The sequence below is a fragment of the Pomacea canaliculata genome, linkage group LG12 (assembly GCF_003073045.1).
Source record: "Pomacea canaliculata isolate SZHN2017 linkage group LG12, ASM307304v1, whole genome shotgun sequence".
NCBI lineage: Eukaryota > Metazoa > Mollusca > Gastropoda > Architaenioglossa > Ampullariidae > Pomacea > Pomacea canaliculata.
The window spans coordinates 23,350,920-23,378,791 of record NC_037601.1 but is presented as its reverse complement, the minus strand read 5'-3'; the positions used below and the strand labels follow the sequence as shown (position 1 = coordinate 23,378,791).

Sequence of the window (27,872 nt, the reverse complement as noted above, 5' to 3'; positions counted from 1 at the left end):
GCCTGTATGGTACTTACAGCTTTGCATAAGTCTCATGCACTGAGCCAAACACTTGGTCAGCTGTGAGCTCTCGAAAACGAACTCTGTCAATCTGCATACACACATAAAATTTTAAATGATGCATTATAAAACATACTGTTTGGCAATGTGTGCAAGATCTTTAAAAAAAAAACATGTTCTTTTGATCATAAGATCATGGGCAACCTTGTCATTCATGGGTCTTCTTTAATGGCTGCTTTCACCAGAATTTTTTTTTCAGGGTGGGAATAGGGGAGTTGGTGCGTGGCAGTTCAGGTGTCTTGGGTGGTCTTCATCTCTGACACCAAAATAGCCAGTTTGATATTGTCAAAACTACTTTTTTATTTAAACAAGGGGCCTGAAATCACAAACCAGGAATTTTCACAGGCAACAGCTGATTTTCAAAAGTAGAAAAATGATGAATGGTTTAAATCTGTTCATTTGTAAACCTCAAAAATTCACTTCTGGTCACACTACTATTTTCTTTTGAATGACCAAGCATTGTTTCCTGAGGTAATAAACATTCATTTTTATGAACTTTGGAAAGATTAAGGTTTCAATGAAATTTAATGTGGGCACCATGCAGGCAAGCTAAATGAAGACTGAAGAATGTGAATGCTCTTTGTAAGCTAGAAAGTGACTTCACAAAAATAGTTTTAGACTGATTTTGAACACATTTTAACTGAATTATTTCTCATCATTTTTTAATATTAAACATGGATGCTTTTTGTGGAAGGGTTATGAAATTTTCAAGGAATTTAATCAGCTCTTTTGATGATTTCTGCCAACTTTATAGGCAAATAAATTGTAAAAATTACATTCCAGGATGCTTCATAAAGGTTGGCATTTTACACACTCTTGTATGAAAAAAATGAACCAATCCTACTTCATGACACAGACAGACCCATTTGGCAAGAAAAGTTTTGAACAATGCTAAGGTACTGTTAGCAGTTTTTATGACAAGCCAGTCTGATCCCAATTTATATACGAGAAGCATGGAGAGCATGCAATCTGCGGAAAGGGATGGTTCACAGGAAGGATGTAAACAGACAGCATCCCACCTTGGGGAAAGTAAGGTAAGTGCTGTCCATTGGCTTTGTTTCTGAATTTGTACCAAAAAAAAACATCTTCGTTCAGTAGAATCTGACATCACAAGTGATACAGAAGGTGGTTCATTTAGTCTTGCTATGGCATTCTTCTGTTTTTCACACACAGAGATTGTTGGACTGATTCTCTAAATGATTCAACATGTTGTTTTCTACTATTTAAGCCCAGTTTACCATGATACCATACACTACTCTTTAATGATTTAGACTTCTGGCTCAATTTCACAGCGGGTGCAACAGGATAATACACCATGTATAATGCATATATTGAGCATGCTCTCCACTTGAGTTTTACTCATGCATGTATACAAATAGTTTAAATACAGTCAAGCACAACTTGCTAGTTGATTAGAGTGTTTCTTTAATAACGAATCAACAACTTAAACTGTGCGAAATGATAAAAAGTGTATGTTCGCAATGAGCATCTGAATGCCATGTAACAAACCTCCCAGCGACCAGTAGAACGTGCAGTGCTGATGACAGTTATAAGCTGGTCGATATCATGGTTGAGGTTGGCATTTTCATCACGTAAGTGGGAAGATAATTCTTCCTGTCGTGTCAGTCGAGACTGCAAGTCCTGTTCATATTACACAAGAAGGATTTAGTACTTTGCAAGTCAGTTTTAGTAAACTAAGTTTAAGGCAATATCATTATCTTAATATTACTGCTTTCATTTGCCTTTTCTTAAAGAAATACTGAAATTATCTTTGAACATATTTTTATGTGTGTAATTTATCATAAGGTAATGTGAGGTAGTAATTTTTTTGTTTGCCTGTAAAGCATAAAATAAATTTCACAAGAAACCCTGAAATTATTATTGAAAATATTTTATGTGTGTACTTATAATAACAAAATGTGTGTATGCATGAGTACATGCATCTGCACACATTTATGCTCCAGATGAAACAATACTATGCAGAAAAAATATGGGTAACATCATACTGATCGACAGATCTTTACTAATGAGGATAATCGAATAAGCAAAATATGATTTTTTACATCTATCCCTCTAGCGCTGAACAGTTTAAAATGTTTTTAGGATAGGGTTATTGCTGTGGATAAGTTTTTCAGCATAGCCATCTTCATTAATGTAGAGAGTATTATGGGAGACACAAAACCTAGTAGTAGGTCCCATAATTGCCAATCTCCAGTGTGGCTGTTGCCATCAGTCAATTAGGCAGTAAAGATGATACAAGCCACACCTATTATAAATGCCCTACAATAGGAGATGGAATATAAGGGGATACGGATTTAGGAAGTGTTCATCATGCAGGATGATTATTACACCTAGTGAAGTTGTTCAAAAGGTTAGCTTAGTATGCCCAGAAATTGTGAAAGGCCAAGGTCTTTTAGCATGAACTATTCTCATAGACAATTCTCACGATCAAATTTCTGAAATTCTTTCATCAGCAGTGGGTCACACACCAGAAATCTTTCACAAAGGCTGTGAAGGACCAACGATTTAGTTTGTTAACCACTACAAAGTTTATCAGTCACTAACAAAGAAATAAATGTATTCAGATACACCATTCAATGGCCAGTTATGTCAAAACAGAAATGATCCCAAGACAGGTATACATGTACTGTGATATAAATAACCAGAGGAATACACAGATCCTACCACAGAGATGGAGATCCAATGAGCACAAATCTAGAGGAATCATTAGGTTGCCAGGAAGTCAGCCATCTTTTCCCCACAGCCAGTTACATCAAAATAGAATCACAGAAACTGATGGTACTTCTACTGTCTGGTAAAAGATGAGTGATATCAAGCTTATGCCACTCCAGCAAGAGACTGAGGCCAGTGTAAATCATAGGGTGAATATGGAGACTTGTATATACTGAAATAAAAATTGAAAACAAGCCAATAGAGCTGGTAGTCACTGGCAGTGACAGATCCGAAGACAGTCAAAATCACAGAGAAATCAGAACCTAAAGATGTTTAATGAAGTGCTGATCTTGAGACAGGAACACCATGAGATAAATAATAAGAGAAATATGTAGATCCTACTATAGAGCTGGAATCCAACAAGCACAAATCTGAGGAACTGTTGTTACATTGCCAGGAAGTCAGCTATCTTGAGAGAAATGAGAAGAGAGTAAGTGAGCAACCAGAAAGGGGGATCAAGGAGAAATAATGATGCTGGCAACATTGTCATTTTCATTTCTCCCTTCACTCAAAACATCAGATCACTATTGCTGAACAGCTGTCAGCCTAAAATGTTGTGGAACACAAAGTCTACAAGTGTTTTACCTTTTCACTACCCTGACACAGCACATGAATATTCTAGAACCAAATAAGGTGATAGATCAAAAGTCGAGAAAATTACAGCTGGAGAAGTTAGTGGCAGAGAGTGACCTGGGCAAAGCCACGTACCCTGGCTAGTCTATTTGAGGATAAATATGTAGAACAAGGAAATGATCTGAAGAAGATGGAGAACAAAATATCCTGATGTCAGCATACAGATTCTTCTTACCTCCAGCAGAGCTTCAGCTCGAGTCTTCTCAAGAGTCAAATTTCGCAACTCTCTTTCCAGGTCTCTTGTCTTAGACATATACTCCTGCCAAATCAAAATAAATATTATAAATAACATAAGAAACCTAAAAAATGTCCCACACAAAGTATCATGTACACTTACCTCTATTGTTATAAGGCTGCAGCTGACAAGGGCTTTAATTTCTTTTAAATGTATAAAAGAGACCAACAGAATTTTTGTTTAAAATCACAATAACTGAATCCCACAAAACTGAGGAAACTACTTACATTCTCCTTAAATTCAGACCAATAATCTGTCAGAAATTACATGCCATAAATTTTTCGGGGGAGGGGAGAGGATCAGTGTCCTGTCTTGTCTCATTTCTTTGGCCTTCTTGACTATCTAGTGTTTTGATTTTCTCATCTGAAGAATAGTAAGCAAGTTTGGTAAATACAGTTTGTGGGCCTGGAGCTGTTCAAGTATTCTTACCTAAATATAATAGGAATTTGAACAAAAGCGGAATTAAAGATAAATTTTAATTACTATGTTTATAACAGCTCATAGATTATTATTCTTTGGTAGTTCTGGTGATATCCATATATCATGAACATATGTTTGTAATGAAAATCCTACAAGAGAGGGGAGTAAAGCAAATATAGTCACTATTTTTGTTTTAAACTACAAAACTTCCTGAAAGTCAGAACATTAAAAGTCCAGAGGAAAACACTTCCCTTTCTGCACAAGCAGTTTGTTTAAACCCAATGTTCCCATATATGAGAGGCTCATGTGTAATAGTGTTCAATGTTAACATGGATTTAACAGACACCATGTATAGGCTTGATCTCAGAATCTCTTCAGAGGGACATCAGACACATGTTTGTCTCCTTCAGTGCCTTAAGATGCTTTTTGGCCACCCTCACACACGGCAAAGGAAATAGGATTAATTTGACAGCAACTGATTTGGCACTAATCAAAGCCACATAATGTAAATGAAGAAGTGTCTATCATTTAGTAATGCAAAATCCAAAACTTTCAAGGGTGTTGCTCAGCAATCAGGCAGTATCACATTATTTACTACCCATTTAAAATCTTCACACTTCCTTAAAATAAAAATGCAAAAAGCAAATATTGGTAAGAGATCTCTATCCCAATAAGCTTATTTTTCAACTCTAACTGGAAAAACTTTCTTTTTCATTACAAACACCAGCATGAATACCCAGCATTACCTTGAAATGATTTCCCTCAAACTTGCAGATAAGATAGTCAACTCTGCTGGTACCACTTCATCTAAGTGCAGCTTATTCATGCAGTAATTGACAAGAATGGTATCACAATAGAGAAGCACTTGCTCCAAGAAAGTGACCCTTGTAAGATCAAGTACTGCACATGCATACAACGCTCTTACAAAAGTAAGGTTACACACATACATACAGACATTAGAACATTTTAAAGCTGTAAAATGGTCTACACTCAGTGCAAGACACCAGTGAAGGGGAGATAAACATTACTTTCCTCAAAGCAGCCACTTATCTCTCTCACAAGTGTATTCTTTCTCCTTGCTCTCACTTGTAGGATACCCTCAGTAATTATGTTAAATTCTTTTCTGAATTTTGAACTGTGTAGCAGATTTTAAAAAAATTAGTGCCACCAGTAACATCATATAAAAGATAACACGAAAATGAAAACAAAAATATCCTGGAGCAAAATACATAAATCTGAAAATGAAAAAATGATTATACGTAAAAATAAGAATAAATGAAGTTGCTCCTCCAAAAATGCGTAGATCTTATGTAATTAGACATACATATATCTCTGTTCCTCTAAAACCATGGTTTTCAAACTGTGGTACCACTACTAGTATGCGAAGGTATGGCAGGCGGTATGCAAACACCATGATTAAGACCTAGACAAGTATGTATATTCATAGGGAAGTAGAAATGGGAGGTGGTACTTGGTCAATTAAAACTTTCAAAAGTTGTACTCAACTGGAAAAGTTTGAAAACTGGGGCTCTAAAACTTACCACTGTTTAAAATGTCACTTAATGGACCTCACAAAAAGTGGTCTACTAAAGATGGGCTTTGCATACGTCACTTAAACATTAACAATGCCCTAAACAAAGTACATGAGGTAGAAACACTCACATTCAACTTCAGAACCCCCTTCCACATCTTTGCTGTCTGAAGCCCGGGTAACAGAAATGGTATCAAACAACGATATCTCTATTCCCGGTTACTCACTAGAACGTTGGCACCCAGAACGCAAACATGAAAGTAGTTTAGTCATCCACATTAGCAGGTCACTTAATACTAAAAATTCAAAGAAAAAGAAAAGACAAAATCTAGCCACCCCATTTCCAAGTATTCATATTGGCAAGCAATCAATAATGGAAGTACAGTATCAAAAACTCATGGGTGTTACCATCCACAATAACTTATCATGGTCCCAACACATGTCCGCCACAAGCAAAAGTATCTCCAAGAAAGCCTACTAGCTGTCCAGAATTAAACATTTCCTGGACCATCAAACAAGAAAACTCTTCTATACCACCCCCATTCAATCACTGACTATGCCTCTACCCTCTGGAACTCCGCTAGTGGAGCTTCCATGAAACCTCTAGCAATGTTCACAGGCATGCAATTAAAGAAATTTTGCTAAAACCGAAAATACAGCCAAATAACTTTATTCAACAAATGCATCTTCATCTATAAAACACTAATAGGTAAACTGTTTCTCAGACTCTCTTTACTATTTTCCTCAAATAACACTCGAACTTCTCTAAAACTTAATATTTCCATTTCTAGAATAGACCTTGTGATGTGGAATAGCCTCCCTCTCCATCCTAAGCAATTCAACTCCCTGAACTGCTTTTGATGCCAAGTACCAAAATACAAGCAGGAAAATTAGACTGAGGCCTCTAAAGATACTCTCCAACTCTAGGACCCCTGTAAATACCTGTTTTAACCACTTTTGTACAAATTCACCTTCCACTCTCCTTTGATATCTTACCTTATGTTTATTACTACTCATTCTTTTAGTATTTAGTTACTTAACTTATTCATTCCTTGTAAAAGGAAATGGGAAAAAGGGCGTTTTTGCTTACTATATCTCTGGTTTATAAAAATTTGTCATTTATAGTTGAGGTCATGAAAATTATTGTCCTACAGGCTTCATAATATTCAGACTATCACTGTACATTGATGCATTCTTTCCTCGTTATGCTCAAGGGAAGAATAAGGTGAGGAAACATTATTCTATTAGGTACCACAAAAACATGGCTTCTTGTCATTCTGATTTTTCTTGGCGGTCCTTTTCAATCCAGCTATTAAAAAGCGCTGAGCACAACCAGTTTATATCTCATAACGTGAAAGTTATGGGGAATACAACTGCGAGAAAAACCACTGGCAAGCAACTGTCGTGCGGCTCACAGTGACCGGTTCTTGTGCTCGGTCTTACCTTTTACTAGGATAAACTACACCAGAAGTTTTCCCGGGGCGCGACCAAGAGCCATTTGTGTCCCTGAGTAATATCCCGAATTACAGTGGAACCTCGGTTAGCGAACGCCTCGGATAACGAATATTTCGGTTAACGAACAAAAATTTCGTTAAAAGTTTGTCTCGGATAGCAAACAAAATTTCGGATAACGAACAGCCACGTGAACCACACGTGACCGACCAGCAGGTCATCATTCGTGCTCGAGACACAGATACGATTGGTCGTTCCTTATCTATGCGCATCCTTCTTATTTAGTGATTGTTGTGCTTTATTTTAATAAAATAATCCTCAATCATGGCTCCAAAGAAGATTCAGAGCAATTAATAGCAGTGAGATAATGACAAGGAAGAGGGCAACAAATGAATTGAAAAAGGAAATGATTTCAAAGTATGAAGGTGGCATGCGTCTGTCGGATGTGTGATGTCGTATTACCGAAGAGTTTTACCAAAAAGGCAGAAGGAACAGACACCAGACAAGTTTTTTCCTTTAACCTCAAAGCTTCAGAAAAGGGAAGTCACCCCACGATTTTATAATGTCATGTGTGCCCATGGAGGGGGAATCCAAGCAGTAATTCCACCCCATCCTCCCCACACCTGCTTCCACCCACGCCGTCAAAACGGCAAGTTTTCTGATGTTTAAATGCTTTCGTTAATGTTTTTATGTTTATTGAACTCCATTTATATCGAATTATAACTGTTCTCATTAAAACAAATACCTATATAGCCTGTAACTTTCAAATATTAGCGAGTCAACAGGGGCTGGGAACCAATTAAATCTATTTCCTTTATTTCTTATGGAAAAAATTGTTTCGGATAACGAACATTTCGGATAACGAACAACTTTCCAGAACGGATTAAGTTCGTTAACCGAGGTTCCACTGTATTATCACAGCCAGCAGCAAGAGGCTTTCACAAGTGGTAGCACGTGTGTGTGCTGCCTCAATAGTTTATTTCATCAAAAGGAGAAATTAACAGAATTAGTGTATAAGTAGGTAACTTATTGTCAGACTATTGCTTTTGAAATCATTGTAATGCAGCATTTGTTCACAAATGGAATTTATTTTACTGATGACGCTATCTGATTCATTAGAATCTAACGGCATCGTTTATGTTTGCATTTTGTGCACCGAGTATAAAGCTTACATTTTGGAATTCAAGTGGTGCATGTGGCTCAAAATTAAGAAATTAGACGTCTTCAAATGTGATGTTACTTGTTGATTGAGTACAAACATTAATCAAATAGTTCCTAGGAGTAAGAGGCGTGGGGAAAAGGTTAGGCACCAATGCACTACACCACATGATGCAACACGGCGTGCGTGCTCATTTCAACAGGCTGTTACAGTTGAAGCTTAAAGTGGATTACGAAATAATCTGAGAGCACGGCTCTTTGTCTCAGACGTATTGACGAGTCCGACAGCATCATTACCCTCTTGACACTCGTCTCATGCGAAGTCCGACAGCAGCATTACCCTCTTGACACCAATTCACGACGTACGCTGTGAACGTTCAAGGTGTGTACTGACTGGCGATATAATGAGCAAGGAATGCTATTAAATTGGTGACGGAGAAGATTAGAATAATACATGGAAGTCTGCTATAGCTTCACCCACTGGTTCATCACACGAAGACACGTAACAGTGTCAAAAATGTTGGATAAATATTTGATGTAACTTACTAAGTTTTGATGCTCGATGGGCTCCCGCCAAGTGACTCGCTTGTTGGAGCGCGGGTCCCGGTCCTGATGTCCCTCATAGTACTCCATAGTTCATGACGCAAGCTTTCTCTTCTCTTGAGCTTTGCTTACAGTTTCTTCTCTCTTTTTTTATCGCCTTTTATTCTGGACTTTTGTCTGCGAACCGTTGTGTGATCTTGACGTGGATTATACTACACATCACTTCATGACTTGTCTCGTCAGGGCGTGTTGTCCGTCACAACACCGCGTTGACCTGCTTGCTGACCGTCCTGTAGTTGCTACCGTAAGTTTCAATAAACTCCACCTGCAACTACGTCACGTTTACCTGCTTGCTGAACGTCCTGTAGGTGGTACCGTAAGTTTCAATAAACTCCACCTACGACTACGTCACGTTGACCTGCTTGCTGACTGTCCTGTCGTTGCTACCGTAAGTTTCAATAAACTCCACCTGAAACTACGTCACGTTTACCTGCTTGCTGACCGTCCTGTAGTTGCTACCGTAAGTTTCAATAAACTCCACCTACGACTACGTCACGTTTACCTGCTTGCTGACTGTCCTGTCGTTGGTACCACGCTAAGCTCCTTCAATAAACTCCTCCTGCGACTACTAACCTTGCCAGATCACCTGACGGTATGGCTACCAGCGTAAGTCTGTGCTCCAACAGTCCAGTTCATACCTCAATCGGCCAAACAAATTCTTACTGCTTAACAGTAATCTACTGGATCCCGGGTGACAGAGTGCACACCTTAAACGTTTTTATCAAGTGTCATGAGAATAGCGGGAAAAGTCCAGCTAAGCCAACCTTGCATGTTCCTGCTTGCTTTCTGTAACTGTACGTGCCTATTGTGGAATACTTTTAAAACTTTCATTTACAGCTGGCGTGGCTTGTGATGTGCAACATAAAAATGTTGTTCAATGTAGCATGCGCAGGTGGTTACTAGAATAAACCTTATTTTTAAACACCTACCGATAGCCAACAATCAGGGCTAAAATCACCTACTAATATGATGAAGTTTACCAAGTATACAAAGAGTATTTATACTATGTACTTGACATTTCAATAAAGTTCATTTATATAGTGGTAAGGTAGCAATGCATCATCTGGTCAGTCTCTTATTCCTTAGCTCACTATATGTATTATTTTTAATCTAAGTTTTGGGATGGTCCACAGCCTAGTGGTTTGTTCGCTCGAGTTTCAAGCAGGCCATTGGTTTCAAACTTACTCTAGCTTGTGAGGGAAAGCTACCCCTGCCTATCCAGCAGGCGGGAATATCTGATATAGCAAGGAAAGTAAAAGATGACAGTTTCAAAAGCTTAACCCTCAGACCAAAACTAACCTTAATGAAACCATGAACACTAGCCTTCCAAATAACTGAACCCAAACTCTACTCTCCACCCATCTATGTCCCATATTCTCACAAAGAATTCAAGTTCTCCCTCTCTTTCATATGCATGCAGTTGCACATGCACAAACACACACACACACCTTCTAAACACACTCATAATACTAGAGTCTGCAGATTCAAGCAAAACTGAGTCAATGAAAACCTTCTATCTCCCCAAAAGTAAAAAAGCATGAAAAAATACTGAAATGTTCATTGGTCTCAAAGACAGCATTATGCCAGACAGCAATAAGGCAGGCAAAACTTAATATGAATAATTTGTTCCATGATAATTGTTATAAATGAATGTTATTTTTTAGGCTTTTATTTGCTTCTCAGACAAATCTGTTGATATGTTGCAAGCACACTACATAAACATACAGTACAGTAAGCATAAGACAACACAGTTCATACAAATTTAAATGGTAAAAGGAAAATATCTTATGGAGGGAAAGGAAACTGAAGGATCAAGGTTGACTAATCTACCTGCTTTTGCATTTACAGCCACATATTCAAGGTTTAAGGTTGTAGTTCATGAAAGCCCATCATGTCATCTTGTGACAAAATCAAACACAAGACATAGATCTCTATTCTGACAAAATTCCACTGGTAGTTAAAAATGACATGCTTTTCATTTGGCTTTGTACCTGTGTACCTCTTGGCATAGTAACATGAGGTCAGTGGCTGATCTTTATCTTGCAATCTTTCACTTTTTGAATTCAGTTCTTTCTCTTTTGCAATTGATAGATGTTGCGATAAAAAATGTAACTGCAGATAACTGAAACCACGGATACTGAATAAGATGATCTACAGGGTTGTACTGGGGCAGTTGATGAAACAATGGCTAATGCGTCTGTCACCACAATAGTGAGAATTGGGTGTTGTGGGTTCATATCTCCACTTTGTCATAGCTTTCTCTGGATGTGATATCTGTTTACAAAGCTGACCATCAGTAGCTTTCTCCAGACACTCCAGTTTCCTCTACCCTATGTATGTGTTCCACATGTGCATGCATGTTCATGCATGTATGCTTACAAGGGGGCGCAAAGGTGGTCATTTTTTAAAAGTTTCTTATACCGGTATTAGTGAAATTAGCTTACACTGCTGGCTAAGGAGGGGGTGGGGGCGCGAGGATGTACCTTTGCTCGTCAGGGGGGCGTCACAAGTAAAAGGTTGAGAACCGCTGGCTTACAGTATAATTAGTAGAAAGTAAAAATTTATTTTACAAAGCCAGAAACTATGGTTGTATCACGGCAAAACAGCCAGCCCTGTAAACAGATGCCAAATGTAGAGAAAGAACGTTCTCTCTATGTGAAAAACAAAGTTTTTAAAAATAGAAGCAAGAGAGGGGTACAATAACAAAAATGTTAAATTTTAGCAATAGGATTACTATGTGTCTACAACATTTCTCTTCACTATATCTGCATTCTCACCAGAAATACATGTTTCTCCCACACAGTGCAGCTCTCAGCAATGTATTGGGAGAAATAAAACACAAATTTTAGATGAATAATTCAAGAGGGCAAAAGAATTTGAGTTGTGCAGTCTGTTGACTGACTTGTTTTTCTTTTTCTACCAGAAGCACTCATTAGAGAAATACAACTAAAACCAAAAAAAATACCTTCACAGAGATGGATGCTTTGTGCAACTTGTCCTCCAGAATGCCAACACGTTCATTGGCTTCATGCTCCAATTCTTCCACAGTGGTGACTAAGACTTCATTTTGTTCACTAAGATCATTCACATATGACTGCAAAACTCGCACTCTTGTCTGTGGGAAGAAAAGAATAACATAGGTCAGTGAACAGGTAGCATAGCAGCTAAAGTACCTGTCATCACAACAGTGAGAATTCAAGTGTCTTGGGTGTTTACATCAGCATAAAATGTACTAACATACCTCTATCTGTGTATGTGACACTTGTTTATAGGGCTGACAGTATATGGATTTCTCTAGCTGCTTCAGTTACCTCCACTTCGTGCATGTGTGTGTACCTATTTGTTGAGTGCATGCATGTTTACAAAGGTGCATTTGATGTGCACCCTAATGGCATGTGCTCATGCACCTGTATATAAGTAAAGCCCATGTGAGAAAGGGGTTATATAAATGCAATGAATCATTATCATTTTAGACATTTAAAAACGCATCTGTTCCACAAGTATTACTCCTTACACCAATCATAGTTGTCAATAGTTGTGATTATACTCAATTAACTAGTCCGCCTGCTTGTCTTCCTCTTTAGACTTATAACACTCTCCATCCCTCCTATTTATTCCCTGATTCCTCTTTGTGTCTTCTATGTTTGCCATTTATTACTTGTCTGCACAGGTGTTTCTCCTTCTCTTCTTATTATTCTGTCCGCATCTCCTACTTGTCTTAAGAGCTGAGAGCATGCACCTTTATTAGCGTGATTATGTGCTATATAAATCACACATTTATCATTACTATTTAACATATTTAATGTGTATTTTAGTGTTTATATAATATAATGAATTCAAATGAAGAAATTTTGCAGGCTACCCCCAGAAATAAAGAGCCCTTTTATGTTCCAACACACATTTTGCTTTTTCCTGATTTGTCAATATCTTGAAACCTTCACATAATTTTATATTGTAGATATGTGAATAATAATCCCTTCAAATTTATACATATTTATCTTACAGTTTTTGATCCTTTATATGTATATGCAACATTTCAGTCTTAACAATTCTGAGTTTCATTTGCCAAATACTACACTATGCAGGAGGTAGTGTAACTGATTATTTTGTCCTCTCTAAATTACTCTTAAAATCCATACAGCTGCAGATCAAAACAATAATTTACTCTAAACACATAATTATCAAACTGATCTTTTTCTCTCTTGACAAGCATTTGTTACTTGTTAGTAGCATCTGAATCCAACAGTTTTACATTTGACAAATTTATTTTGAGTGCTGATAACCCGGACACATTTAATGCATTTAATGTTTGAACATAGCAGATTCATGCATGAAAAAAACAATATACATTAGAATGATCAAGTGGAATAGCTGGTTTGACCATGAATGTCAAAATAATGTTCCATTTTAAAAAAAATAGAAGCATATGGACTTTAGGTAAGTTTACTTACATGGATTCACATTTTCTTACCCAGTAGAAAATACTACGTAAAAGTAGAAAAACTAAATAAAACAATCTTATTTTTAGAGTTTATCAATCATTTACCAAAGAAGATGTCAAGTATCTTTAAACATTATCCATTTAAGGGTAGAATAATACAAAATGATTTGATTCAGACATAAAAATACTAATGGCATTGATGACATATTTAATAAGCAAAAATTTGTCAGTGAATCATCAATATCTCATGCCAGAAATTCTAAGAGCAAGATTTTTCAAAGCATTTCCATACAAATGTAAGGAAATGTTTCTTCTCACAAAGAGTTGTTTTGTTGTGAATGCACTATACTTACACTTAATTTGCACAAAACACTAACAACTTTAAGAATCTTCATAAGTTTCTAAATTTTGTTAATCGTTTTTACAAATATGGTTATTGCACGAAACTTCTGACATTTGCATTAAAATGAAAAGATGAAAGGTGAGGACCTTTAACAGGTCATAAGAAAGGCCTAGGCTCAGAAAAACCTGTCCCTTAAACTACTAATATCTCTACAACTGGATATATTATGAAACAAATCACTTTATTACATAACTCCTTTTTTTTTTTTTTTACTTTTTGAGGACAAAACCAAAGCAGCATCCTTGACTTAGCATCAAGTTAAGAATACAACGGTAAAAAAAAAAGGGAAGGAATAGCGAATAAATTCCTCCTCCCTTACTGTGATCCAACTATTTTTTAAAACCCACTACGCTGCCGCGGCAGTTGAAACAAACTTACTTTGTTTATGTCTTCTCCAGCTCTTTCGGCATCATCCAGTCGCTTCAATTTTCCTTCGTACAGTCCTTTAAATTCTCCCAACAGATTCTGCATCTGTCCACCTTTCTTCAAAGGGTTTGATTTTCCTGTCATTCTCTTCATTTTCAACCCGTGTTCTGATGATTGCCTTTCCGACATATTTGGTTAGTCTTTTGAAGGTGTTAAAATACAATCATTAATATGCAAAGGAAGAAAACAGTAAAACATTTATAGAAACATCCTCCTCGCTGCTAATATTTACAAGCCGCCATGACAGTGCCCCTCGCGACGCCGGCAACTAGTGTCAACTTGTATTGAAACAGCGTTTCTGATTGGCTGTCTGTTGGCCATGCGACTGTTTGTGTTTACGACTTGGGGTACGGGTGTGTTCGGGGTGTGTATCGCAAGCCAACACTAAGACGCCAGCATAGTATCTTGCAATGGAAAAGTAAAGAAAGAATACAAAGTACACCGAGAGAATTCTGTCGAGAGCATACGTCGCACAGCTCAGAATCTTCAGGTGTGATTAGTGGTGATGGTCTCACCTGTTTGAAATGTCGATGCTGAGAGCGGGAAGCAAGTTCAAACGTGCCGTGAAAGGCAATCACATCTAATCAGCTATATATATAGTGTAGTCCCTTAATGCACGTCCAACATCCATCTATTGAAATGCATGTGCAGTAACCACATATATAATTTATTCAAAAATAAGGAACTAAAAAAAAAGACACTTCGATCGTTCTTCGATGCACACATAGTCTCAACTTTAATCATCTCTCCATCTGTTGACTGTCATGCACTTATATATTTGATGAAGGTAAGGCATAGATATAATGAGGTTGTATGTTGGGGAGGTCATTTTTGTCACAAAGTAGGGCAAGAGCAAATTAACCGAGTTGGCAAGACGATGAGATGCACATATATATAAAGAGCGAGGTGCATGTTTGATACTATTAACCCGGCCCCTCGGTTGACCATACGTTGTTTTTCATGCAGTCTCCATCTGTGTGTGTGGTGTAGGTTACTCATCCAGGCTTTGCGATTTGCTATCTTGTGTTAAGTCCAATCATTTAAAAAATATATACTTCCTCATTTTGCAATTACACCAAGAACTATATACTGCATGGGTTGCAAAGATTAATTATAGTTGCAGGGGAGGGGAACAAGTCCGAAAAGACCTCATCCACGTACGCTTGTCTGCCCTTCTATAGGTCTCTGTGCGTGCATATATTTTGTGTGTGTGTGTGTGAGAGAGAGAGATCCAAAAGTTTTTTTTAAATAGTTCTTATAAAAGACAAATTAAGTTGTGACACATTACATGCCTTCTTATCAGTTTGAATACGAAGTATGTAACGTATGCGACAAACGTAACGTATCATGCCATTTAACAGCCGAGTCGTTTTGTGATGAAGTATTATATATTGCTCTATAGTCTATACAATACACATGCCACTAGATGCTGAGCCTGTATATCAAAACATAAAGCGCCTGACGTCCGCCTCGAGGGTGGTTATTCCCCGCTGATCCCGGAACGAGCACGTCACGCGCCACTGTGATTGGTGAGCACGTCACGCGCCACTGTGGTTGGTGTGAACAGATAAAGCGGATCTCTCGGCCCGCCTGTTGTTTTCTCAAGAAGCCTGCTACCACTTAGTAAACCTCTAGTTTACTTTTCACAGTTCGCGTGGAGTTACACAGTGTGTGTGTCTGGGTGTGCTGGCTCTGAAGTACCTCTGGTAAGTTATGTCACAGACTTACACACTGTACACACCCTTCTCTATCATGTGTTGGAAATATCTAATGCTTCCTTTGACAATGTGATGTACAGGTGCTAGTATTCAAACAATGTTTGAATGCGGAAGAAGTATAGCAGGTGAGAAACATGGCAGCTGACAAATGTCAGGGTGTTTTCGCAAAACATAATCTAGCCGAGTCCTGATTTCTCTTTATAATTTTGTCGCTATAATGTGCTTTGTATGCATAATTTTATCGTTGCCGATGTTGTAGTAAATGGTTTCATTTAAACACTTTTACCCCTCTTTTAAAATCTTTTTCTAGACTGGAAAAATTGAAGTGTTATTTCGTCCTCCGACCAGGCATGTCGGACTTGGAAAGAACATATGATGAACTGGGATACACTCAAAACTTCACAGGTATCTAACGACTTCCACTACAAGGCAGTGCATGTATGTATGCGAAAATAACTGGTGGGGACATTTTGTATGTCCATAACCTCTACCATTTTAAGGCAGTAACGAAACTAACCCTGACAATATTTTCTGCCCTCAATTTGAAGTGTGTGTTGGGGGAGTGGGGATTTGTGTTTTACACCGAGCCAGCAATGTAAACAGATGCCACACGAACGTACCCGAGACGAGAGCTGAACCCACGACAGCCAACCCTCACTGTATTGGTGACAGATCCCAACCGTTGATCTACCAAACCCCACTTCTCAATTTAAGGGGAACTCTGGTAATATTGAGAATATGTAGTATGTGTAAAATGCAGATTTGTTGACTGTAGAAAACAGTTTATCAAGAAAGTAAAAACTAAATTATGCTTTGCTGACTGAAAATCTTACTGCTAAAAATGTCTCACGCCTTAACCCTAGAGCATCTTTTTGTCCCTCCCATAATACTTTGTCTTTTTTATTTCTTCTCCCTATTTCACTCATATTCATTTACATGTAACAGAGTTGAGTGGGAGGGAATATACTGCGAGTAAGCAAATAAGCAAACTTTGTTCCCACACACTCTACCAGAAGCAGGCCCGGAAATGCACTACCCTTTATTTGAATGGGCTTGAACAAATGCCACGACTACATTTCCTTCACATGCATTTCCTGCATTTCACTGTTGAGTTGCGAGCAACATCAAAACGCCCAAACTTCTCTCTCTCTCTCGAGCAGATCTCCAACACGTCTGCAGTCTGGTTGATTGGTGGTTTTGCAGGAAAGTATTTCCACTTACAGGTGATTTTTGCATTATAAAGGAAACCAGAATACCCGGAGAAAACCCCCGATGGGTGGCCCTTCGAACAGGTTTCATATACAGAGAATGCACAGAAACGAGTGTTTTAACCCCTACTCTACCGGGTGCCTCATCAGCAGTCTCAAGTTCTACCCTAAAGCAGGGCCAAACTTTTCATGATGTTTTTGTATCTCACCCACCTTCCATCGATGTGCGCAGGTCTACCATCTACACTCCCTACATCCGCACTACGCCAAACAGATAAAACTTTTGTGTCTTGCCTTCCAACGAAAGACCAGTTACTTTGTATGAGGTGCGGTCGCCACCCTCGGGGAATTCCAGGAACCCCTTTTTGCAACAATCAATAGGCGCAAGCTGCTATAGTTCCACGATGTGACCCAACACGACAACAAGGCTTTTTACAGAATACTTTGGAGGTGGTCGACACCGAGGTGAAACGAGGGTGCCATGGTGAAGGTGCGGTCCCTTGATGCAGCGCGTGCATGCCGCTACTCACGACAGGTGTTAGGTGGCGAGCCCTGTCAGCCGCTGTGTCTACACCATCATGGGGTCAAATACCTACGGCCATATCGTGTTTTCGCCTGCTTCTAAAAATGTAAAAATGCCATCAGTTCTCCCCGCTACTAGTCACGGTGAGGTATTCGAGACCGAATAGTGTCGCATGAATGCGAAATTCGCATAGGCCCTACTCAGGATTAGGTCTCGAATATCTATCCACGATTAGCAAGTAATAGTTGCTAATAGGATTATTTGTTTTACATGCACACTGGTTCAGGATGTTACATAAGCCTTAGCTACTGGATCGCGTCAAGTCAAACACCAATCTCTCTCCCCCCCCCCCGCGACTCTTTCCCCGCCACACAAAAGGAATGTACCTAGAATTGATGATTTCACAACCTTTCATGCAGATAAAAGTGCCATCGACATACTGGCAAAAACAGACAGCAACACGATGGAATATATCTTGCAACCTCCGAACAAATACTGGTCGCTAGTAGCAGACACCAGTCGTGCTTGTACAGAAGAGGAGGTGGCAGAACTCCAGGTGAGCAGCGTAGTGATCTTATCAATGACAGTCACCGATGACTTCATATCGTGAATGGCATGCATTGTGTACTCGTGAAACGTATGCATTTGTTGTGCTATATTTACAACTTACAACTTAGCAGCTGCTGGAGTGATGCTGAAAGACTTAAAAGGCTATTATGTTATCTACACAACTATTTCAGCGGTTTGTTGGCTGGGCCCTGCAACACGGCAGGTACGAACAGGTGTGCGTTGCCATGCACTTGATCGACATTCATGGGTTCACGAATGCATCTCTGCTCGATGATGTCATGCGGCATGTGGAGCAGAAGGAAGCTGGACATTTAATTCCACCCAGACTCTTGATTCAATGGGCCAAAGTTTTGCAGAACAAGGGAGACTTGCATGGGGCGGTTAGGAGGCTGAACATGGCGAGGAGTTTACTTGATAAAGGTGAAGCATAATTAGAGGCCATGAAGATCTTCAGATACGATCCTCTTTTTCTTCAATGAAAGCTCTCACATTCAGTATGTGACACCTTTGTTGATATTTTACTATGTGCTTTTCTGTAAGTATAAACTTATGTATCATTCCACTATGACCCTCCTTATAATGGCTATGATTTAATACATCATATATTTACCCCGCTTTCCAATGATGAGATCAACTAATAAAGTTGACTGTTAGTTTTTCCCGTAGCATATCTCTGGTTTACCTTTACACCAACCACGCTTTCTACTTACTTTTCTCGACTGTTGTGATCACTCGATCTCAAAGTACAGATAAAGGCACATAGCAGATTGAACTTTCTTTTTATATTTAAAAAGAGCTCAAATTTTTCAGAAAAGGATTCAACTGGCTGCTCAAATGAAATAGAGAAGATTCGAGGAGAATGCACACAGCTGACAGGACTCACTCTCAACAAAATGTGTATGTATACTTTGGATCAGACACAACGCAGCTACACATCTAAGTAAATTTCCGCCACTGTCAGGCAGAATTCAGTAATATACTCCTGCAAATTTCCAGTTGGCAGTATCGATTCCAAGGTCTTTAAGGGTAGTTTTGATGTTGTCTTTAGAGCGCCTTTTGCCCTCCAATGGTCGCTTACCCTTGCACAGCTCTCCATAGAACACCTGCTTTGGCAGGCGACTGTCAGGCCCTTCATAACTGTCTAGCTTACAATATCGACAGAAAGGTGTAGATACTGGGAATGCCGACACGCCTCAAGATTTGTGTGTTGGAGATCCGATCCTGATAACGAATGTGAAGCAGACAGCAGATGAACTGTGGAACTGGTTGAGCTGCTAGGCATGTCTGGGGTAGATGGTTCAGGTCTTACTGATGTGGAGTAAGGTGGGCAGGACCACTGCAGTGTAGACTTTCAGTTTGGTGGCAACTGCGAAGTCTGCCATTGGCAGCACTTGCTTTGGGTATTCTGTTGTTGATTTCCACTCCACATCGATGTTTGCTGTGCTGTAGAGAGTGCTGCCCAGGTATGTGAAGTGGTAAAGTGATGTAGGCCCCTGTAAATGTAAAATAGGAATATAATAGTCGACACAAATATGTTTAGAAGATATTTACTCATATTTCATCTACCGTAGGTTGCTGGAAAGATGCTGTCTACCCGCTGATGGACTCAATAGCAATCTTTTCTAAGATTGACAATTCCAACATGGCTCTGGTAATATCTCTTGAGATGGTGGCCAAGTGCATCTCCAGCATTCCGCATGAAGACTTCATAGAGACAAAAAGCCATCTTGACTTCAAGCACAATGACAGGTAGGCAAAATATCAAGATAGATTTTGCAGTAGATGAAAAGAAATGAAAGTGGTGAAAACTGAAATCCAGCAAGCAGACCAAACGTGCGAAGGTCCGATGGGATGGTCCGAAATACGCCAATCATTGAACCTGCTGTACATACACTTCTAAAATAACAGAAAGATTATTGTGTTTGTGCAGTGTGGTTGTAGAACTATACTGATTTATGCACACATTTATGTCTGCCGCTACGGATTTTTCGTGTAAGATACGGATTTAGACTGCTAACTAAAGTTGTGGTTTTGTGTTACAAAGAAAAAAAAAACCTAGGGATTTTCATTAACCAAAATTACGAATGATTTTATATATATATACAAAAAAATATACTAAACCCAAATGGTTCGCATTTTTTCAGATATCGATAGATATAGGCGATATAAAACTAACCTGTACATTTCATCCTCTAAAACATATCCGCTAATTAATTATCCGGTAACAAAGTGCGCGATTCGCACCTGCGATCAACGAGCGCCGCGAGGAGCGTGCTTCGTGATGCAAGGACACCAGTCACACCGCTGCCATCAATCAACACCAAACAGAGAGAGAGAGACATTTCGGATTATTCGGATGCTGAAAGTCTGCATTTATCGTGCTACAGTAGCAGTTTTTCAGAACCGGAGAAAACTGCACAAATAAAACCAGACGTGTTCGAGGCCGAGGGTTTTCTAATTTCAAACACATCCAAAGATAAGTGAAGACTTTTCTAAAAAGCCTGGTGATGCAATTTCTTATAAAGAAATAGAAATCTGAAACATCTAATGTTTTATTTGTCTGCAGTGTAAATCCTTCCGTTTCTGTTTAGGTTTTACCAGGCGTACTCCATGTGTAAAGAAGCGGCGGGCTTGGCGGGTACCTCGGGGTTGCAGCAAGCTATGGCGCAGGTAACAAGTGTACAATAGGTGTACCACTCCGCAGGGTATAAGCTGGTTTGGCAAAGACTCGTTTGTGTTACTCGTTATTGTTGGTATAATGACATTTTGAAGTATAATATTTAACCAGACTTGCCACTAATAAAGCCTTTCTGTTCACTGTGGCAGAACCAAGCTGCAGAAGCGCTCCTGAGGTTCGCTGCTCAGCATGGCACCTCCACAACAAGGTGGGCTTACCTCAGGAAGGTGATCGAGGAAGTCCAGCTGAGTCTCCGGGCTCATACAACATTATCCCAGCTCTTCCAGCGTGAGAACTTTTTCCAAATAGTTCGTTCGCTGTTTCTTGTCCGTCTCGCACTTAGTTTTTCTGATGCTAGTGAAGACCAAATGTTTGCCAGCTGTCTAGAGGAGTGGGCTATGATCCTGTATGGCGTCTACTGCCAGCAGCTTTGTCAAAAAGGTTTTTTGTCAACATCACTCGACGTGGCTGACAACGTTCTTGTCAGAGAAGTCGTCCAAACTGTCATAAACGAATTTAATTTAAAAATAGAACTAGAACAGCCTACCCAGAATCTGTCTACAGAAAAGAATGTTATACCTTCTCAAATAAAAGAATGTCAAACATCTATAGAGAAGAAAGACAAATGCTTGGCGATGCCAATTGAAAAGAAATGTGCGGAATTGAGAGTCAGTGGGAGTCAGCCAAAAGATTGGGTCGTCGACAGGACACCGAGGCAGCAGGAAGTGGGGTTATCCATCATCCCTAGCGACTATGACATCCCACTGTGTGATGTACCCCATGGCATATTCCAGAACCTGTGTGGATGCAAATTCCGTGCCGAGCAGGTGACTGACCACACCCAATTATTTGATGACCATGCTGCTATACAACAAAAGAATGTCTTTGATGCTGACGGGTGCGAAAGAGGAAAGGGTACGTCAGGTAAAGACTGCATCACGCAGGACTCGGGGTACGGGTCAGCCTTGACACTAGTAGAAACATTCTTGACGACAAAGCTGCTAGAGGAAAAAGAGACTGATGAGTCAGAGTGTGACAGTGGCCTTGGTACTTCTTCCTTCAGCTCAGCTTCCAAGCACAGTTCATACTCCAGTGACTACAGCTGCAAAGGAAGCTGCGGGTACTGTAATGTCCAGAGCGCCATCAAAAATATCAAACGTGAGTTTTGAGTTTGTTCTAGTTTTATAGAAGTAAAAAAAAAAAACCACAACAAAAAACAAAAACTATCGGCATCAGCTTGTAACTAATCTTATTAATGGCCTCTTGAAATCCCTTTCCTCAGCTATCAGGTTGTCATACTGTTTTAAAATGGTCATGAATGACGATTTTGTTTCATGAAGGAAACATAATTATGCTTGTTATAGAAATGAAATGTTAATTATGTGTTATATCAGTTTCCCAAGTTCGTTTTACAAAATCATGTCAAATTAACCCGATTTCTGCTTCCACTGCCGTGTGGTAGGCTGACAGGCCTCAGGACACATTGTGTGACTTTCTCAAGCTGATACTTCAGTCAGAATGTGAAGGCAAATATCCACTCTGTCCCTAATGCATACAACATATAAAATAAAAACACAGCAAGATTGCTACTGTCCCTGCAAACATCTAGCATTCAGAATCTGAATTAGCAGTTTTAGCACTCATTTTAAAATAAAGCTTTATAAAAATACAGATCTACTATAGCTATAATGATACATAAGCACATAGTTTTTATTCATAAAATATTTGCACACACACAATTCGGGGTGTTCAAGAACTAAGAATAAATGTCCAACAATAATGGCGTTGAGTAGGAATGTGGAGCAGACAGTCCCTTCTTCATAATGTTATTCTTATAAGCGGGACAAATTACTGTTGAACTGTACTCCTCCTTGCCCTTTGCTTTAGATTTTAGTTATTGGGAAAAGAACATGCAGCAAAGAGAAGCAAAGATATTTTAAACGGTGTCCAGTCACTTAATCCCCAGACACTTCATCCCCGACACTTCATCCCCGACACCTCATCCCCTAGACTTTTAATCCCCAGACACTTCATCCCCAGACACTTAATCCCCGACACTTCATCCCCAACACTCAAGAACAATTTTCATATCATATTGTTGAAGAACATTAAATTTACTAGCTTATATGAACTTTAACTAATGTTGTAGATGTTCAAATGACGTTGAAGTTAATAGCATGATTTGAATTTGAATTTCAATTAAATTTTTCGCTGACTTCATAATTTTTATAGTTAAGGATTTAGTTTAGGGATTAAGTGTCTGGGGATGAAGTGTCTGGGGATTAAAAGTCTAGGGGATGAAGTGTCGGGGATGAAGTGTCGGGGATGAAGTGTCGGGGATGAAGTGTCTGGGGATTAAGTGACTGGGAACCATTTTAAACACTTCAGCACAATGTTATTTTATTGTGGTCTACTTCCACTGGTTACAATAACTTTAATTAAGGTACTCTGCCCATTTGTTCTGCTATTTGTTCTTAACCGCGAAGTGAACATGCTATAGTCATGGTCACAATAAACTTTGAACCATGTACTTGCAGTTTGAAGACAATTATTATCGTCACTGGAAGAAACTTTTATGCACTATCCAGATAGCATTGAAACATTTTAAAAACGTTTACTGCAAACCTTTTCCCAACCTTTTTAAAATAATTTTAAAACATTTTATAAACATTTTCTGTAAAGCATTAAAAAAAATGTTAAACCTAATTGAAATGTTAGCATATCACAATACTCTCTGTAGTTCCACTTCAAACAAGGCCAGAATAACATACACAGAAGATTTTCATTTGTTTTTTAATAAAACATATTTCACGTAATTGGGTATAAACCCAGGAGACATTTACATCATACAATAACAATTAATCTTATATGTACAACAAATGGTTGAATAGACATGCTTCCACGCGCGGAGGGAATATTCCCGAAAGCCACAGATGGGATTCTCTGTTTCATTGGGGCAATAACAATATAAAGCGAAACGCTTGTTTACTGGGTTAGCTAGTGTTCCCCAAATAATCTACTAATACAATTGGAAAAAGAAAGACGAATAACAAATTTTGCAACAGGGGCTCGCCTTTTCAAGTTCAATCCAGTGACTGGGCTATGGACGTGCCAGACTACACTGGTCTTTCTAGGGCCTCTTCTATCACTGGAAGACAAGGTCAAAGGTCAATGTCGGGATGCCTTCGATGTGCAGTTTCTGCACCAAGATGAGGTCCTTGGAAGGTTAGGTCTGAGTCCCTTATGTGCATCTTGCTTTCAGTCATAATGTTTTGCGTCTATTGTCCTAAAATACTTTGCTTTTGCTTTACTGAACAATATTTCTGAATACTATAGTCAATACCTTTTTATAGGTTTTTAAAAATACTTTTTTCTCATAGAAGAGAGCAGATTAGACTGCAGGTCAACCTTTTAGACGAAATCCTCAGCCCTCCTCCCCCTGATGCCGAGCCATTTTAGAGATAAAAGTACAAATCTGAAGACAGACTCTCAGTCATGTGTATGTGTGAGTGTAATGCTCTTTCAAAGAGAAAACAAAAGTGCATCGTTCTAAGGTTCACCAAATTTTGCAAAGTTTTGGCAAACACTGGTATAGTTTTGGCATTTAGTCATTTCAAGAAAATGGAGAAAGAACCTTTGACTTTTATGGCATCAATACCAGACTACCGCCGGGCTTCGCGAGATCCCGCCTTGACTCTTTGAAATAATTTTGCATTCTGTTGGCATCACATCTGTCTTCCCTTCCTCGCATGTACACACACTATGTTTTAAAGACAAAGACGAGTTTCTTTAGAGCATCATGTTGATTGCTCGCAGATTGCCTGCGTAGAGCAGCAGACCTTTTCTAAGTCAGTATAATGAAGACAGCTTGTCTCTGCTCTCTATGGTAAATATATTTAAATATATTTATGTATCGACATTGTTTAATAGGTATGTCGGCAAAAGATACAAGCGCCAGAAGCCAGCCAGCCAGTACCTGCGCGACCTGACATGTCAGAAAATTGCACGTTTCCTTGTCACGCTCTTTAACTTCGCCCTGAGGGATCTCAGGTAACCTCGTGCTTGAGTACACGGTGCTGTGCAGGTGTGACTACCTTTCACCTTTTATCGTCACCATGCTCGATCTCTTCCCTTTCTCTCTTTAGTTTTCTCGGGGCTATTGTTCCTTTTATAGAGCATGTGTTATCTGGGATACCGCACATTACATGCTATTTTTAATTTCTTTAATTCATGTTATTAAATGTGTATGTATATTTTTTCCGACTGAATGTCATTGGGGACAATAAATATTTCTATTGGACCCTGCGGATTTCGAATCACCTGTCTTGTCGAACACAGGGTTCTATACGCACATATTTACTGTAGGCCCCAGTTAGGACCACTTTGGCTTAATATAAAGTAGAACTTTAAAATTTCATTATTTATTATACACCATAACATTATTTCTGGTAAAGGCAATAGCAAGAGAATATGCTACTAGTCTTGGCATCTAGAGAATATTCATGCGCACAGTCGACAACTTATGTTTTTGACACATCTCAGAACCCTTCAACAGAAAAATCGAGAAAAGAGTCTCTCACGCCTGGTTTTCCTCGCTTTTTATTTTGTTTTTATGCAGAAATTACAATCGTGTAATAAACTGATGTTTGGGGAAAAGTCTTTTCTTTGTCTGCAGATACGACATTCAGGTGGTGTATGTGCCAGTGGCACATCTCCAGATTATCTCAGACAAACTGGAGGTTGAAGACTGGTTGAATGTGGAGCCTTATTTGGAGGGGGACTTCATTAAGCTGACTAATAATCTTCATTTCTGTAACACTCAAGGGAAGACGTTGGCCACGTCGCTCACTCACTTCACATACTCCGTTTCCAAGGGTAAGAAGCCCAACTGTTGCACTTACTAGGGTCAGGCATGAATGTATGTGTGGATGTGTGTATGAGTGTATGTGTGTATGTGTGTATGCGTGTGTGAGTGTATGTATGTGTGTATGAATGTATGAGTGTGTGTATGAGTGTATGCGTGCATGAGTGGATGTGTGTATGAGTGGATGTGTGTATGAGTGGATGAGTGTATGTGTATGAGTGGATGAGTGTATGTGTATGAGTGGATATGTATATGTGTGCATGAGTGTATGTGTGCATGAGTGTATGTGTGCATGTGTGTATGAGTGGATGTGTATATGTGTGTATGTGTATGTGTATGTGTGTATGAGTGTATGTGTGTATGTGTGTGTGTGTGAGGGTGCTAGACTGTTCGCAGAGCACACACACACACACAAAGACTGAAGGTAACATTCTCAGAAACAAGGACACCCTAGGTTTCCCTGGCGAACTCTCGCTCACACAGTACACATACCTACAACTTACACACTATACACACACCAACACCTTACACACTGTACACATACCAACACTTTACACATGTTAACCAGTATGTAATGCATGCATAACAAAAATGGAAGCTGTATTATTGGCCATACAGCACTTCTCTTATTGAAAAGCGGGTCAGTCCGCTTACAGAAATTTTTATTTATTTGCTTTAGGTTTTTAAAAAAAATTATTTTAAGGCAGTCAGGATCATCCGTGATGTGTGTGTGCGAGAGAAAACCCTTTATTACATGCATATCCATGAATATGCGTATAGTATCATTCATGAAAATATGTAAACTTGATCTAATGACTGACAAAATTGTGATTTCAAAACAGCTTATAGTTTTGACAAGAAAATGTTTTAATTTGTGAACAATTTTGGAACCAATCTTTCTTCTATTTTATTGCATTCGAGGCTGAACTTCTTATCTGACTGACACAAATGTTGGTGTTATTGTGTAAGGATGTGTCAGAGCACAAAAAGTCGAATGTTACTAGCGGACTTATATTTCAAATAGTGTGACCAAGTTTACATATTTTCTTGAATGATACTATACACATCTTCATGGATATACATGTAATAAAGGGTTTTTTCCCCTCTCTCTCACACACAGATACGCATTACACACACATATATATTTTTTCTCTTATTACATAGTAGTAATACTACTTTATAAGTACATTTATCTGACTGTTGGGGAAGCTCATGGTGTTAGCACAAAAACACACTCAAACACTTCTTTTCTTCCAATTCGATAATAATAGAATGTATGTATGGCAAAAAGGATATATACACACATGCCATGTACAGCCAAATATGCCAATTCATACACACAAGAATGACATTTTTTCAGGTCGCCTTATGCTTGTGGATCTGCAAGGGTGGTTGCCTAAAGAGGGTCGTGGAGTAGTCTACCTCACAGACCCTCAGTTCCACACTTGCAGTGCCTTGCCTCTTAGTGCCTGCGACATGGGGGAGGCTGGAATGCAAGCCTTCTGGACAAGTGTGCATCCTCAGTGCAACGAAATCTGCAAAGCTCTTGACCTACAAAGACCCTAATAAATGGCTGCTTGCATGGCTCAGGACCTTCACTGAACCCTTGTATCCAATGTTTTGAAGGATGATCTTTTAACTGGCATGTTAACCTGATTACAAAATAAGGCCATCTAACAAATCAAACACGAACAGAACTGGAGTAGTATCAATGGTCACTATAAGACATTATAAATTTCAAGTAATAAAGGTTGTTGGCGGAGTGGTGTTCCTGAGAGGCAAGGTTATATTTTAAAAAATAAATCATGTTATGTATCTAAGAGTTCGTAAACAAAACTTTTTCAAGGTCCTTTGGGAGATCCCTGATCAATCAATTCTCAAGTTATTCGGATTGTCCTTCATAAACTGCAGACCTGCTGCATGCATTCGAAAGGCAGCCGTGTGAATGTATCTCATGGTATAAGAAGTATGGACACAAGTACTGAGGCTTCGCATCTTCACACCACGGCCACAGTAGAACACTATACATAGAAGTCTTCTCTCACAACCTCCCAGCCATTGATATGTGGTTGTCGCCAGGCTACCAAGTGACATGGACTATAAGATTTAGTTGTGACTCATGATCCTGAATATTTAACTTTGTTATTTAATTATTAAATTGTATTATTATTTTGGTTCAATGGGTGTATTATACTTACTTTAGTTGTCAAAATGTAA

At 39.0% G+C, this 27,872-nt stretch overlaps 2 protein-coding genes across 11 annotated transcripts in view; one reads left to right on the top strand and one right to left on the bottom strand.

Annotated features, from left to right (window-relative positions):
• Nucleotides 1-14,375, bottom strand: part of LOC112576794 (early endosome antigen 1-like) — a 105,414-nt gene extending 91,039 nt beyond the window's left edge. For 5 of the 6 annotated variants that reach the window (XM_025259528.1, XM_025259524.1, XM_025259527.1 and 2 more), the window contains exons 1-5: nt 14,048-14,375; nt 11,791-11,940; nt 3,602-3,685; nt 1,570-1,701; nt 18-91 (exon numbers count right to left, since the gene is read on the bottom strand). In XM_025259528.1, the coding sequence (XP_025115313.1) occupies nt 18-91; nt 1,570-1,701; nt 3,602-3,685; nt 11,791-11,940; nt 14,048-14,224 (617 nt within the window). In that variant the 5' untranslated portion in view covers nt 14,225-14,375. Of the gene's footprint in view, nt 1-17; nt 92-1,569; nt 1,702-3,601; nt 3,686-8,768; nt 9,454-11,790; nt 11,941-14,047 lie in introns of those variants that run through there. The other variant, XM_025259529.1, reaches the window with a different exon arrangement.
• A 1,255-nt stretch (nt 14,376-15,630) lies between these two features.
• On the top strand, nt 15,631-27,872 carry LOC112576796. 5 transcript variants are annotated; one of them, XM_025259530.1, is made up of 12 exons: nt 15,633-15,801; nt 16,124-16,218; nt 17,964-18,100; nt 18,285-18,534; nt 18,925-19,011; nt 19,686-19,863; nt 20,706-20,784; nt 20,941-21,949; nt 23,857-24,016; nt 24,722-24,841; nt 25,467-25,666; nt 27,016-27,872. In XM_025259530.1, exons 2-12 carry the CDS (start codon nt 16,164-16,166, stop codon nt 27,219-27,221), a joined length of 2,481 nt encoding a protein of 826 aa, XP_025115315.1. In that variant the 5' UTR covers nt 15,633-15,801; nt 16,124-16,163; the 3' UTR covers nt 27,222-27,872. The 5 variants fall into 5 exon arrangements, 4 of the variants coding, with proteins under 4 accessions (XP_025115315.1, XP_025115317.1, XP_025115318.1 ...); XR_003101916.1 differs by lacking the exon at nt 27,016-27,872 and having other exon boundaries at nt 15,631-15,801; nt 23,857-24,021; nt 25,467-25,600; XM_025259532.1 differs by lacking the exon at nt 17,964-18,100.

Coding starts and splice junctions, on each gene's coding strand:
- LOC112576796 (XM_025259530.1), top strand. CDS start 16,164: ATGTCGGACTTGGAAAGAACATATGATGAACTGGGATACACTCAAAAC. Junction 20,785..20,940: donor TGCAGCAAGCTATGGCGCAG/GTAACAAGTGTA, acceptor TCACTGTGGCAG/AACCAAGCTGCAGAAGCGCT. Junction 24,017..24,721: donor CAAGATGAGGTCCTTGGAAG/GTTAGGTCTGAG, acceptor ATTGTTTAATAG/GTATGTCGGCAAAAGATACA.